Raw genomic sequence first — 14,919 nt, 5'->3', positions numbered from 1 at the left:
TGCTTTATTTTGTACACTGCAAATTAGAATTCAGTTTGAACACACCCCACCCAAATCTAACTCTCTCTGCACATGTTATATTTGCCCCCCCTGCAGTGCTCATGGTTTTGCTCAACTGCTAACAAATTTGCTGCTGCGATCAACTCTGAATTAGGCCTCTTATCCTATATATGTGCTATCTTCTTGTTCAAGTTATAAAGCCCTCTTTTATATAAGCCACCCCTTATTTATTTTTCATGACTTTACTGTAGTGTTTATATTACATTATACAGTAATCAGTACTGACTGTTGTATGTTGTATAATAGAGTGCTGATGAGTTATCTTTAAGATGACACTACTAGGCAATGTACTGGGATGTGGTTATGTTACTGGCGCTCGTGATCCCGGCGGTCAGCATGCCGACGCCGGTATCCCGAATGCTAAAAATGCCGGCAGTCGGAATGCTGACCCACAGGGTCTATTCCCACTCGTAGGTGTCCACGACACCCATAGAGTGGGAATAGAACCTGTGGTAAGCGCAGCGAGCCCGCAAGGGGTTTGTTGCGCTCGCCCCCCTTCCCGCCAGCATTCTGCTGCTGGGATCCCGGTGTCGGTATGCTGACCGCCGGGATCCCGGCAGCCGGCATATCATATCCAACCCAATGTGTTTGCTGGGGCTGTGCAGTATTTTAATTTACATGACAGGTGTTTGTACGTACCCAGTGGCCAGGACTAACTTATTATACTGCGTCAGAATAGTGAAGTCCGTCACCCATTTTGTCCTTTTCACACTCTTTTCCTGAAACATGAACAGCTATTAGTATGACAAAATCACACAGCAATAAGACTGAAAAATAACAATTTCCTGCTTCACCTAAGGGTGCATACACACGGAACGATTACAGCCATGAAGTGGTGATGCGTGCACCCGAACATGCAAGAAGATCTGGGGCTGTCGTTAGCGATACCATGCTGCCGAATGCAGCATGGCCTCCGCTCCACCCCATCCCCCGCCGTTCGTTGTTGCCGGCATCGGCAAGTGTGTATGCACTTGCTGATGCTACCGCTACCCACAGCCAGGCACGGTGTGTCGTTCAGTCACACATCGTGCCGTGTGTAGTGTACCCACCTTAAGGCTTCCTAGAGGCCAGCATGGGAAAAGCTTATCTCACCTACACACACTATAGTCTAAACCAGAGGTTCACAAATGCAGTCCTCATGGCACCCTAATGGTCCAGGTTTTAAGTATATCCATGCTTGGCCACAGGTGACTTAATAAGTACCTCAGTCAATTTGATTTAACCATCTGTGCTGAGCCATGGATAGACCTAAAACCTGGACCGTTTGAGGACCGCATTTAGGAACCTCTGGTCTAAACAATCCTATCTATCCCCTTTGTATTTCCAGATCAACTAAAATGCACTTTAGGTCCAATTTTATTTGTCTCATTCCCTCACAAACTATTTATCTTCTGCCCATAACCATGCTCCCAGGTCCTTCTCCAGGTAGATATATACATCTATAAAGATTATAATGTCCAACTTGCTGATTCCCGGGATTCTACAGTGGAAGGCGTGATGATGTGTTTCAAGACAAATTGCATTAGCAAGTCCCTGAACCGCCCGCTTCACTCTGGAAGTGTCCTCACTGTTGATCTAGCACCCACATTCCACTCTGCATCATTCCCCTTCTTTCTGTATGCTTCCCCTTGCAATTCAATATAGGACTATTGCATGGGTGGTATTCATGTGACCGCCGGTCAGCTGACCGACAGTCACATGACCGCCTCCACCAGCCCGACGGCTCACTATCCCGATGGTCAGCATGCCGACCAACAGGGACTATTTCCACTCGTGGATGTCCACAACACCCATAGAGTGGGAAAAGAACCCGTGGCGACCACAGGTCGCCACCGAGCCCGCAAGGGGCTTGCTGCACTTGCCCCTCCCCGCCGAGATCCCGGCGTCGGTATGCTGCCGGGATCACGGCATCGGTAAGCTGACCGCCGGTAAGCTGACCGCCGGTCAGCAGTACTACACCCCTATTGCATACCTCCCAACATGACCCTCTCCAGGAGGGACAGAATGCTCTGCTCCTGGACTTCTCTCTTCATTTATGATTTCCATCACCTGTGGTAAAACGCCTTTCTTAGCCATTAACCTGTTCAACACAGGTGCCAGCAATCATACATTAAGAGAAAAGTCCAGAAGCAGAGCATTGTGTCCCTCCTGGAGAGGGTCATGTTGGGAGGTATGCTATTGAAAAGCACAACATATTCATATACAGAAAATTTGCGTTTATTAGCTCACCTATAAGGCATCTTACATTGATACTGATCTCCTGGTGCATTACTTAAAACACAGAACCATAGAATTTGACAGCAGAAAGGAACCACGTGGCCCATCTAGACTGCCCCTTTTTTATCTTTTGGTAACCTCAACCCAATTTGAGCCTTAGTTCTGCATAAGGATATTCATATGTCTGTCCCAAGCATGTTTGAATTGCTCTACTGTCTTAGCCTCTGCCACCTCTGATGGGAGGCTGTTCCCCCTCTCCACTGCACCCCATGAGTACTGTACACCTATGTTTCCCAGGTGTCAAGAAGAGCAATATGCCTGGGCATTAGGTACTGGGCACTTTCACTAAAGGATAAGCCTGCCAAGGACCCCCTCTCTGGGGACATAAAATGTGTTTGTGACAATGTTTGACTTGCTGTCATAGGGAGTCATTCCGAGTTGATCGCTAGCTGCTTTCGTTCGCTGCATAGCGATCAGGCAAAAAAACAGCACTTCTGCGCATGCGGCACAATGCGCACGCGCGTCTTACTATTACAATGAATGATGTAGTTTCACACAAGGTCTAGCGAAGCTTTTCAGTCGCACTGCTGGCCGCAGAGTGATTGACAGGAAGATGGCGTTTCTGGGTGTCAACTGACCGTTTTCAGGGAGTGTTCGAAAAAACGCGGGCATGCCAAGAAAAACGCAGGCGTGGCTGGCCGAACGCAGGGCGTGTTCTTGACGTCAAAACAGGAACTGAACAGTCTGAAGTGATCGCAAGCGCTGAGTAGGTCTAAAGCTACTCTGAAACTGCACAAAATTATTTTGTAGCCACTCTGCGATCCTTTCGTTCGCACTTCTGCTAAGCTAACATACACTCCCAGTGTGCCGGCAGCATAACGTTTGCACGGCTGCTAAAAACTGCTAGCGAGCGAACAACTCTGAATGACCACCATAGCTCCTTTCATCTATCTCCTGTTAGCTCAGTCCTATGGAGGTGATTCCGAGATGTTCGCTCGCTAGCTGCTTTTAGCAGCATTGCACACGCTAAGCCGCCGCCCCCTGGGAGTGTATCTTAGCTTAGCAGAAGTGCGAACGAAAGATTAGTAGAATTGCGAATAGAAATTTCTTAGCAGTTTCTGAGTAGCTCCAGACTTACTCAGCCATTGCGACCAGCTCAGTCCTTTTCGTTCCTGGTTTGACGTCACAAACACACCCAGCGTTTGCCCAACCACTCCCCCGTTTCTCCAGCCACTCCTGCGTTTTACAACTCGAACGCCTGCGTTTTTCCCCACACTCCCATAAAACGGACAGTTTTTGCCCAGAAACACCCACTTCCTGTCAATCACACTCCGATCAGCACAGCAATGAAAAAGCTTTGTTATGCCGTGAGTAAAATACCAAACTTTTGTGTAAAATAACTAAGCGCATGCGCAATAAGCGACTAATCGCAGTATAGAAAAAATCGGCAACGAGCGAACAACTCGGAATGACCCCCTATGTGTGGTAAACCCATGAGCACATTGAGGCTACAGTGTGTACAGTATAGGTAGGAGTAACTCTGGGATCATGTCTGGATGTATGATGATGTCACAGAGCAGCGACAATAATTAACTTTTTTTCTTTATGGTTTATAGAAGTGTCTGGCTAATGGAATAGAGTTTTTACAGAGCTACAGTTCGCCTTGTCCATTTCTCAAGATACAAGTGTTTTTGCACAGTGGAAACATATCTCCATGATCTGCATTTAATGATTTAGTTTCACATAATGTCATGCGTGAATGTACAATCAGGGCCGGTTCCTGACCTTGTTGCGCCCAGGGCGAAAGTTTCCTGTGGCGCCCCTTCCCCCCACACACACGGTAAAATAGAGTTGGTGCGCGGTCAAAAATAGGGGCATGGCTTCTTCATAGGGAAGGTGCATGCCCACAGTTATCCCCCTGTACTTGTGCCCCCTGTAGCTGTGCACCCAGTAGTTGTGCCCCCAGCAGCTGTGCCCCCTGTAGCTGTGCTCCCAGCAGCTGTGCCCCCAGTAGCAGTGCCCCCAGTTGATTTGCCCCCAGCAGCTGTTCCCCCTGTAGCAGTGCCCCATGTAGTAGTGCCCCCTCTAGTTGTGCCCCTCCCCTTGTAGTTGTGCCCCCTGTAGAATTGCCCCCAGTAGCTGTGCCCCCTGTAGTAGTGCCCCCAGTAGCTGTGCCTCCAGTTGATTTTCCCCCAGTAGCTGTTCCCCCTGTAGCAGTGCCCTCTGTAGTAGTGCCCCCAGTATGTGCATCCTGTAGATTTGCCCCCAGAAGCATGGCCACAGCTATCCCCTTGTACTTGTGCCCCCAGTAGTTATGCCCCAGTAGCTGTGCCCCCAGTAGCTGTGCCCCCAGCAGCTGTGCCCCCAGAAGCTGTGCCCCCTATAGTAGTGCCCCCAGTAGCTGTGCCCCCAGTAGCTGTGCCCCCAGTAGCTGTTCCCCCTGTAGCAGTGCTCCCTGTAGTAGTGCCCACAGTATGTGCCCCCTATAGCAGTACCCCCAGTAGTTGTGCCCCCTATAGCAGTACCCCCAGTAGTTGTGCCCCCTGTAGATTTGCCCCCAGTATCTGTGCCCCCTGTAGTAGTGCCCCCAGTAGCGGTGCCTCCTGTTGATTTGCCCCCAGTAGCTGTTCCCCCTGTAGCAGTGCCCTCTGTAGTAGTACCCCCAGTATGTGTCCCCTGTAGTTGTGCCCCCTGTAGTAGCGCCGCTTGCAAACAAGAAAAACAAACAAAAAAATAATACTTACCAGCCCTGCTCCTGCTTCCGGACTGCTGTCGCTGCTGCTGTCTTTGGCTGCTTCCGGCACCTCTCTATGGGAGAGACGTCATGACGTCTCTCCCATGGCAGCGCCGCACTGACACTAGGGCTTAATTATCACCTCTAGCGTCAGTCAGCGTCGCCGACTGCAGCGGGCGCCCCACATAGCCCACGGTGCCTGCTGCAGCCGGGGAGAGGGGGTCAGGAGTAGCGGCTATTGCCACGGTGGCAGCGGAGCCCTCGGGGTAGCGGCGCCCCGGGCAAAAGGCCTGTGGCAAGAGCCGCTACTGTGTACAATCACCCTGCCCAACACCTCTCACTGACTGGCATCTTGCTCTGAACATTGGTGAAATAATCTAGTGCAATCTAAGCTTTTGACATCATCAAAAAGGTTTTTCCACTGCACCACAACTGTTTTGCAATAAGTCGATAGTAGTGATGGCCATCTCAGGCCGTACTGTTGATGGTCAATGGTTTATATTCATCGGAAGGAAACCATTGATGGTTTAGGCATTGATGGGTGCATGCTGTGAATGCACAGACCTCAGCCACTGGACCGGAGATCGGACATTGGTCGCCACATCGGTCACCACAAACAGTTGCCATTGGGCATAGGGGGTCATTCTGAGTTGTTCGCTAGCACATTTCGATCGCAGCGCAGCGATCAGGCAAAAAAATGGCACTTCTGCGCATGCGTATGCGCCGCAATGCGCATGCGCGTCGTACTATTGCAACGAACGATGTAGTTTCTCACAAGGTCTAGTGAAGCTTTTCAGTCGCACTGCTGGAGGCAGAATGATTGACAGGAAGTGGGCGTTTCTGGGTGTCAACTGACCGTTTTCAGGGAGTGTGTGGAAAAACGCAGGCATGCCAGATAAAAACGCAGGTGTGGTTGGGGAAACGCAGGCGTGGCTTGCCGAACGCAGGGCGTGTTTGTGACGTCAAAACAGGAACTGAATAGTCTGAAGTGATCGCTAGCGGTGAGTAGGTCTGGAGCTACTCTGACACTGCACAAAATTATTTTGTAGCCGCTCTGCGATCCTTTCATTCGCACTTCTGCTAAGCTAAAATACACTCCCAGAGGGCGGCGGCTTAGCGTTTGCACGGCTGCTAAAAGCAGCTAGAGAGCGAGCAATTTGGAATGAGGGCCATAGACCATTGATGCTTGCACAACCATTAAAGGTCAATGACCATTCCTAGTCCAGAGGGGTCTAATTAAAAATGAAGCAACTGCAACAATTAATGTGTATTTACAGTTTACAATGCTACCCATCTCCAAATAAATGAATGTTATACCTATCAGGTTAATTTCTTACATGGCACACTATCTGGTCTTGTAATTCCTGCACTTGGGGTTAATTTAGTAATTATCTATTGTGGATTCCTTATTAGAAATGTCAGTATTTCCTCATGTATGATGTTGCAATTCTCCTGGCAACAGTGAGCATGACCTAAGACCATACACTAGAAAATGGGAAGGAAAGAATGTAAATATCAAAGTTGAATCATTCTTGCATTATCCAAGCTTTAGATATGCTTCCACTAGTGTCTCGACATAGGCTGCTGAATTGGGTGGCTCTTCATTCTCTCTTTCAAAGGTCCTCTGAATCAGGACTGGCCAAACAGGTGCTCGAGATTTACCAAAAGTTCACATTTTCCAGACCACCTAGCTCGTGCACAGGTGTAGTCATTACTAACTGTCACATTTTCAAACGTGGTGCATTCATTCCTAACGGACACATTTTGCAGATCCACAGGTGTTCTGGAAAACATGAACTGTTGGTACTGTAGATCTCATGGACCTTTTTGGCCACCCTTGGTCTGGTGCCTTCTGATCATAACTGATCCTTGGGGGATTGTTAATAGATTTTTCTCTTTACGTGGGTGACATTCTGCTGAAAATCCTCTTTTTGAAGTTGTCGTGAACGTACTGACACATTGTTTCTCTGACATATTTCCCTTGATGTACTGTAGGAATCGCTGAGGAGTATGGGCAAGGTGCAGGTAGTGCAGCTGCTATGGGGCCCAGACCTAAGAGGGGCCCACTTTCTTGTCACAGTTACATGTGTGATACAGTAATCATTTTTCACCATTGGTAGATACATTGGGGTCGTTACAAACTAGTACCTTGGGGCCTAAAATATATCTAGTTATGCCACTGGACCTGCTCATTGTATTGTGGTATAAAATGAACTGGAGGGCATTATAATGTTACAAAATATAAACTGGGGCATTGTAATGTGGCACAACATGAAGTGTATGCACTATAGTGTGGCATAATATGAACTGGGGGCACTGTAACATAGCATAATATGAACTGTATGTAATAATGTGAATTGGGCTCACTGTGTGGCATAATGTGTACTGGCAGCCCTACAATGTGACATAATGTGAACTAGGGCACTACTATGGGACAAACAATTAACAACTGCTGCGGAGAGGTATCTCTCTTGAAGCATTGGGACAAGGGCCCTTCAAATGTTGCTATGGGGCCCACTGAGTTCTGGCTATGCCCCTGAGCATGGGCAAGCTCCCTGGCGATTCTGAAGCATTCTCTCCATCTGAGATGCAGCAACAACAGTGCCCATTTCCCACCTACAGCATTTGTTTCTCAATTTCCTTTCTGTACAGTTGACGCAAAAGTTTGTATATGTTTTCATATCAATACATAAGCATGGATTCCCTTTAAGATGCTGCATAGATGTACCCATTATCAGCTTATTGCGTTTTAACAGGGAAAAACTATTGATATCAGGAATAGCCTAGGTATTTCTATATAGATATGACAGATACAGAAACATTGTGTTTTCATCTAGTCAGCATGTTTCAACAAATAAAGTGGCCATAACACAATGCATTGCATACAGTGCCTTGCTAAAGTATTCCCCCCCCCCCCTCCCCCGCCACCCACTTTGCATTTTTCATGTTTTGTTGCCAGAGACGGCCCTAACCAATATGATGCCCTAGGCAAGATTTTGGATGGTGCCCCCTAGCACCACCGCTGGTTCCGCATCTGACCTTGCACCTCTTTCCCAGCACCATCACCCCTCACCCATAGCAGTCCTTATTTTGGTTTTTGTACCCTTTATATTTTAAATAGGAACAGTTCGCACATTCTGCGCACAGCCCAAAAAGGGTTGTGTTTTTGCTGGCAAGGGGCATGGCCACACAATAGTAACCCCAATTCCAATTACGCCACACAGTACTGCAACTTTATTCACATTTGATCATGCGATAGTGTCCATAATTCATATTACATCCCACAGTAGTATCACTTTACCTTATAAGCGTTACTCCTCACAGTAGAGCCCCTTATTCACATTACATCACACTGAATTGCTCCTTATTCACATTACACCACACCCTATTGCTCTTTATTCACATTAGACGATACAGTAGTGCCCTTTCTATACGCAACGCCACATAGTAGGGCACCTTATACACATAATGCCACACATTAGTAATGCATTTATACACATAATTCCACACAGTAATGCCCCTTACACATGAGACACATTATTAATGTCCTTATAAAAATAATGCGCCTCACACATTATGACAACCTTTATTAATGCCCTTATACACACAATGTCACTTACACATATACCGTACATTATTAATGCTCTTATACACATAATGACACACATAGTGCCCCATACACATTTGCTGCACATTATTAGTGCCTCTATACACATAATGACACACATACAGTAGTAACCTGTTACACATATGCCGCACATTATTAATGCCCTTATACACATAATGACATGCATAGTGCCCCTTACACATATGTCGTACATTATTAATGCTCTTATACACATAATGACACACATAGTGCCCCTTACACATATGTTGCACATTATTAATGCATTTTTACATGACACACATAATGCTCCTTACACATATTGCGAACACTACTGCACAACCAACCCACTCACATGCACACAGCACTCACACTGCCACTAACACTGTGACCTCTGCCTCTGCTTGGATACAGATGTGTCCTCATAAATATTGCCTCAATACTAACGTCGGGCACCTTTTTTTATGAAAATGCATCTTATTTGCATTGCTATGTGGCAATGATGCACAAGCAGCTTCTGCTGATTAAAATTATATGCAGCATGCCTATATACTGTGTGAGACTGTGGCTGTATCTGCATATGAAATGCTACACACAGAATATAGGCATGTCACATATCATTTTAATCAGCAGAAGCTACTGATGCCCCTAGGTATATCAAATGCCCTAGGCAATTGCCTAGTTTGCCTATGCCTATGGCCGGCTCTGTTTGTTGCCTCACAACCTGGAATTAAAATGGATTGTTTGAAGGTTTGTATAATTTCATTCACAGAACATGGCAACAAATTTGGAGATTTTTTTTATTTATTGTGAAGCTAACAACAAATAGGACAAAATAACAGAAAACTTCAGCGTGCATAACTATTCACCCCCCTAAAGTCAGTGCTTTGTAGAACCACCTTTTGCAGCAATTACAGCTGCAAGTCGCTTTGGGTAAGTCTCTATGAGCTTGCCACTGGGATTTTTGCCCATTCCTCAAGGCAAAACTGCTCCAGCTCCTACATGTCGGATGGTTTCCGCTTGTGAACAGCAATCTTCAAGTCTGACCACAGATTCTCAATTGGATTGAGATCTGGGCTTTGACTAGGCCATTCCAACACATTTAAATGTTGCCCCGTAAACCACTCGAGTGTTGCTTTAGCAGTATGCTTCGGGTCATTGTCCTGCTGGAAGGTGAACCTCCGTCCCAGTCTCAAATCACAGGCAGACTGAAACAGGTTTTGCTCAAGAATATCCCTGTATTTAGCACCATCCATCTTTCCCTCAACTTGAAACAGTTTCCCAGTCCCTGCTGCCAAAAAACATCCCCACAGCATGATGCTGCCACCACCATGTTTCACTGTGGGATGGTGTTCTTGGGGTGATGGGATGTGTTGGGTTAGCGCCAAACATAGCATTTTCCTTGGTGGCCGAAAAGTTACATTTTAGTCTCATCTGACCAGAGCACCTTCCTCCATACATTTGGGGAGTTGTCCACATGCCTTTTGGCAAACTCAAAACGTGCCTTCTTATTTTTAACACTAAGTAATGGCTTTTTTCTGGACACTCTTCAGTTAAGCCCAGCTCTATGGAGTGTACGGCTTATTGTGGTCACATCCACAGATACACCAGTCTCTGCTGTGGAACTCTGCAGATCCTTCAAGGTTACCTTTGGTCTCTGTGCTGCCTCTCTGATTAATGCCCTCCTTGCCCGGTCTGTGCGTTTTGGTGGTCGGCCCTCTCTTGGCAGGTTTGTTGTACCATGTTCTTTCCATTTAAAGATGATGGATTTGATGGTGCTCCCGGTAATCATCAAAGATTTCGATATTTTTTTATAACCCAACCCTGACTTGTACTTCTAAACAACTTTGTCCGTGACTTGTTTGGAGAGCTCCTTGGTGTGATACCGCTTGCTTAGTGGTGTTGCAGCCTCTAAGGCCTTTCAGAAAAGGTGTGTTTATACTGACAGATCATGTGACACTTAGATTGCACACAGGTGGACTTCATTTCACTAATTATGTGACTTCTGAAGGTAACTTGTTGCACCAGAACTTTTGAGGGGCTTCATTACAAAGGGGGTGAATACATATGCACATGCTAAGTTTCACATTATTATTTATAATAATTATTTTTTTTCTAAATTTTTCTCATTTCACTTTACCAACTTAGACTATTTTATGCATATCCATCACATAATGGCCCTCATTCCGAGTTGTTCGCTCGCTAGCTGCTTTTAGCAGCATTGCAAACGCTAGGCCGCCGCCCTCTGGGAGTGTATCTTAGCTTAGCAGAATAGCAAACGAAAGAGTAGCAGAACTGCTACTAAATATTTTCTTGCAGTTTCTGAGTAGCTCCAGACCTACTCACAGATTGCGATCAGCTCGGTCCGTTTAGTTCCTGGTTTGACGTCACAGACACTCCCGTGTTTTTCCCTGACACACCTGCGTTTTTTAGCACACTACCGGAAAACGCTCAGTTACCACCCAGAAACGTCCCTTTCCTGTCAATCATTCATCGATCAGCAGTGCGACTGAAAAGCGCCGCACGAACACCAGCAAATCTACTAAGTTTTGTGTAAATTAACTTAGCGCATGCGCTCTGCGTACCATGCGCATGCGCAGTTAGCAACAAATCGCAGCATAGCGAAAATCGGCAACGAGCGAACAACTCGGAATGACCACCAAAATTCAGATAAAAAAAGGGGGGTGAATACTTTAGCAAGGCACTATAGGAGACACAGCAATACCAAATTTTACAATGTGCACGCTTAGAACGTGTAACCAGCCCTAGATGACAGATTACTAGAACAAATGCAAAACTGCTGGATACACTGCATAAACATAGCAGCATCAAATACTAATATCACATCTCAGATAATATGAGCAAAGCACGGGACTTACAAAGATCGCCTTGTCACGCTTCAGCTTCAGCTGTGTAGACCAGAAATAGATGTGTCCATCTTCCCTGACCGTTATTAAAGTGTTGTCTTGCATGGGGAAAACACGCACCACGTTATCCCCGTGAGCCATTTCCTGGATGGTCGCCGGCAGATTGAAGCAGACATTCTTGTATCGGAGCTGAGTGTCTTCCAGCTCAGCGTAGTTCTGTTGCATGAAAGTACAGAACTGGTCCTGAAATAAAGCACAGAGCAAGGGCCAGGTGATGAGTTCCTTCTGTGAGGGGACAATGAGGGCTGATGGCAGAAATATTGCGTATATTCGTCATATGCAGAGTTGTACCCATTTCTGGGGTCAGGCCACCCCTATCCACATGGATGGTTTCACAGCCATCATCATCAGTACGTACTAGCACCAGAGCTATCCCTTATGCAAAAGTTCCACCAGAAACCAGGCGTACCTCTGTGTGTGCAACTCTGTCTGCACTCACTTTCTGATCTTCACCTAAATACCAATGCCCCGTCCTTTCAGCAGACAGTGGATATGCTACTTAGGCTCTGCATTGCATGCTTAGCTTTTCCTGAGCTTGACTCTGATGGCTAATGGGCATGTATGGCCTACTGGGAGAGAGTCACCGGAGAAGGGTCTTCTGGTCACTCTCCCACAGGCTATAATGCTCCACTGCTAATTTTATTACTCATTAGAGTCCCTTATGGGTGATTACTGGTAAATATCCCTGTTACTTCATCTAGTATCACTTTGTGTAGCGGCAATAACAGATGATACCTAATGGGGCAAAAGTGCAATGGGACATACATACACCCCTAATATGGCTCTTCTGTGACTAGTCTGTATAACCTGTAAAACTGACCAAATGAAGTAAGAGAGACCACCGTGTTGTATGTGTTGGCCCAGAGCTGAGAGGGACCCACCTTCCCTGTTACAGGTACATGTGTTATACAGATTTTCCCACATTTGTAGATACATAGGGGCCCTTACAATCTTGTGCCTTGGGGCCTGTAATATATCTAGTTATGCCCCTGCACTTGCTCATTGTAATTTGGTATAACATGAACTGGAGGACATTATAATGTTGCATGATATGAACTGGGGCACTGTAATTTGGCACAAGATAAAGTGGAGGCACTATAGTGTGGCATAATATAAACTGGGGACAATAATGTGGCATAATATGAACTGGGAATACTGTGTGTCATAATATGAACTTGGGTACTGTTTTGCATAATTTGTACTGGTAGCTCTACAATGTGGCATAATGCAAACTAGGCACTACTATGGTTCAAAAAATTAACTAGGGATCTAATACGGGGGAATACAATTAACAATTGCTGTGGAGAGGTGTCTCTCTAGAAGCACTGGGACAGGAGCCCCTTCAAAATGTTGCTATGACCAACGCGTTTCGTCCCTTGATAAAGTCCTGACGGACTAAACGCGTTGGTCATTTCATGATCTTTCCTAGACTGACCTCCCTATCTAAGATAAGCACTTTACATATATATCTTTTACTTGATGTGAATTTTGTAATATCATTTTTTTACTCTCATTTTTTCTGAACTCTTATGTTCAAGTAATTTTTTAAGTATAATTGGATTGTTTTATGTAAAATAAATATGTAATTTTTATAAAAACTATCATATTCTTATATGTTCCTTCACGATAGACACCATTTGTCGCTGATGCCCACATTCCTGATTTATATATATATATATATATATATATATATAGTTATTAAGTACAGGTAACATTTAAAGGCTAGCACGAAAATACGCCATTAGTGAGTTTACAAGACAGACATACTCACCCCTCAATCGTCAGATCCTGCAATCGCTTAAGCCTGAGTTACACTTTCTCACGGGGGTGGTATTCATGTGACCGCCGGTCAGCTGACCGACAGTCACATGACCTCCTCCACCATCCCGACGGCTCGCTATCCCGACGGTCGGCATGCCAACCAACAGGGACTATTTCCACTCGTGGGTGTCCACGACACCCATAGAGTGGGAATAGAACCCGTGGCGACCGCAGGTCGCCACCGAGCCCGCAGCGTGGCGAGTGCAGCGAGCCCGCAAGGGGCTTGCTGCACTCGCCCCTCCCCGCCGGGATCCCGGCGTCGGTAAGCTGACCGGCGGTCTCCTGACCGCCGGTCAGCCGTACTACACCCCCTCACGGAGGGCCTGATTCAGTGTTTGGAGCAAATAAAGTAAAGGAATAAAAAAAGAAGCAATTTGCACCTTGGCAAAACCATGTTGTAATGCAGGTGGGTATTTGTTCACTACATGCAAAAGCAGCCAGTATTTCCCCAGCATGCAAAAAAAACATAAATGCATTTGCACCCCTTGCATTGCAATATGGTTTTGCTCCTTTCTTTGATATACACCTAACTCTGGACAGTTGATATAGATTAATGTTAATCTGTCAGATACAGGTAAGTATACAGACAATACCAACCCAGTCAATTTTTCCAGTGGCTGTGAAATCTATTTTCATAAAAAGCTTTTCTATCTGTCCATCACTCTGTGAAGAAAAAAGAAAATAAACATCTGCATTATTATATGTAATGGCCTCACCTGCTACCGATTCTTTTCTGTAAAGTTATTTTCTACAAAATGCAGAGGACATCTACAGATGGAGGTAGCCAATCAGTGTCCAGAATCAATATACATGAGAGCACAGCCTACCAATCACTAAGAAGCAACCCCTCGAGAATGCTTAGGCTAGTGTCAGACGAGACGTCCGGCTGAAAAAGCCCCTGAAAAAAGCTAAAGCCTATGTGCTCAGGGAATCAGTATGATATACCACCGCGTGGTATCCCGGCGCTTGAAATACCGATGCTGGGATACCGAACTTAGAAAGACAGACAGGGGTGAGTTCTACCCTCTCCCCACCCCACCCCCCTAACCTAACCCTCACTGCCCGCTGCCTAACCCTAACCTCCCCCTTTTGTGCCTAACCCTGACCACCCCGCAGAGGTGCCTAAACCTAACCCCCTTCCTGCAGCCTAAACCTAACCCTCCCACCCTGTAGCCTAACCCTAACCCTCCCTCCCCGCAGCCTAACCCTAACCTTCTCCCCGCAGCCTAAACCTAACCCCACCCCCCACACACACACGGCTTACTTCTGCTGCGGTATGGTGTCTCCTCGTTCGGGATCCCGGTTGTCTGGATTCCGGCTGCGGGATCTTGCTCCCTTTTTGAATGCCGGTGTCGGCATTCAGACTGGTGTCGGGATTCCGGCGTCGGTATTCTGACTGCCGAGTTTCCGACAGCCGGGATCGTGACTGCATCCCGTGCTCAGAGCATTTTCCATGAGAAACTCAAAAGAAAAACGGAAACGTCTCAGTGCCTTTTCAGCCCTGAACTTGTTCCAAAAAACAAAAGAGAGATTTCATTACCTTTTTGGCGCTCAGT

The 14,919-nt window shown here is 46.3% G+C and overlaps 1 protein-coding gene across 2 annotated transcripts in view; it reads right to left on the bottom strand.

Moving 5' to 3' along the window:
- The window catches only part of LOC135002729 (WD repeat-containing protein 49-like), a 176,194-nt gene that overhangs the window by 143,786 nt on the left and 17,489 nt on the right, over positions 1–14,919 (bottom strand). For both annotated transcript variants that reach the window (XM_063951689.1, XM_063951688.1), the window contains exons 5-7: positions 13,961–14,026; positions 11,495–11,725; positions 700–779 (exon numbers count right to left, since the gene is read on the bottom strand). In XM_063951689.1, the coding sequence (XP_063807759.1) occupies positions 700–779; positions 11,495–11,725; positions 13,961–14,026 (377 nt within the window). The remainder of the gene's footprint in view (positions 1–699; positions 780–11,494; positions 11,726–13,960; positions 14,027–14,919) is intronic.

Source organism: Pseudophryne corroboree, chromosome 2, assembly GCF_028390025.1.
Source record: "Pseudophryne corroboree isolate aPseCor3 chromosome 2, aPseCor3.hap2, whole genome shotgun sequence".
Lineage (NCBI taxonomy): Eukaryota > Metazoa > Chordata > Amphibia > Anura > Myobatrachidae > Pseudophryne > Pseudophryne corroboree.
This window is presented reverse-complemented; position numbering and strand designations above follow the sequence as displayed.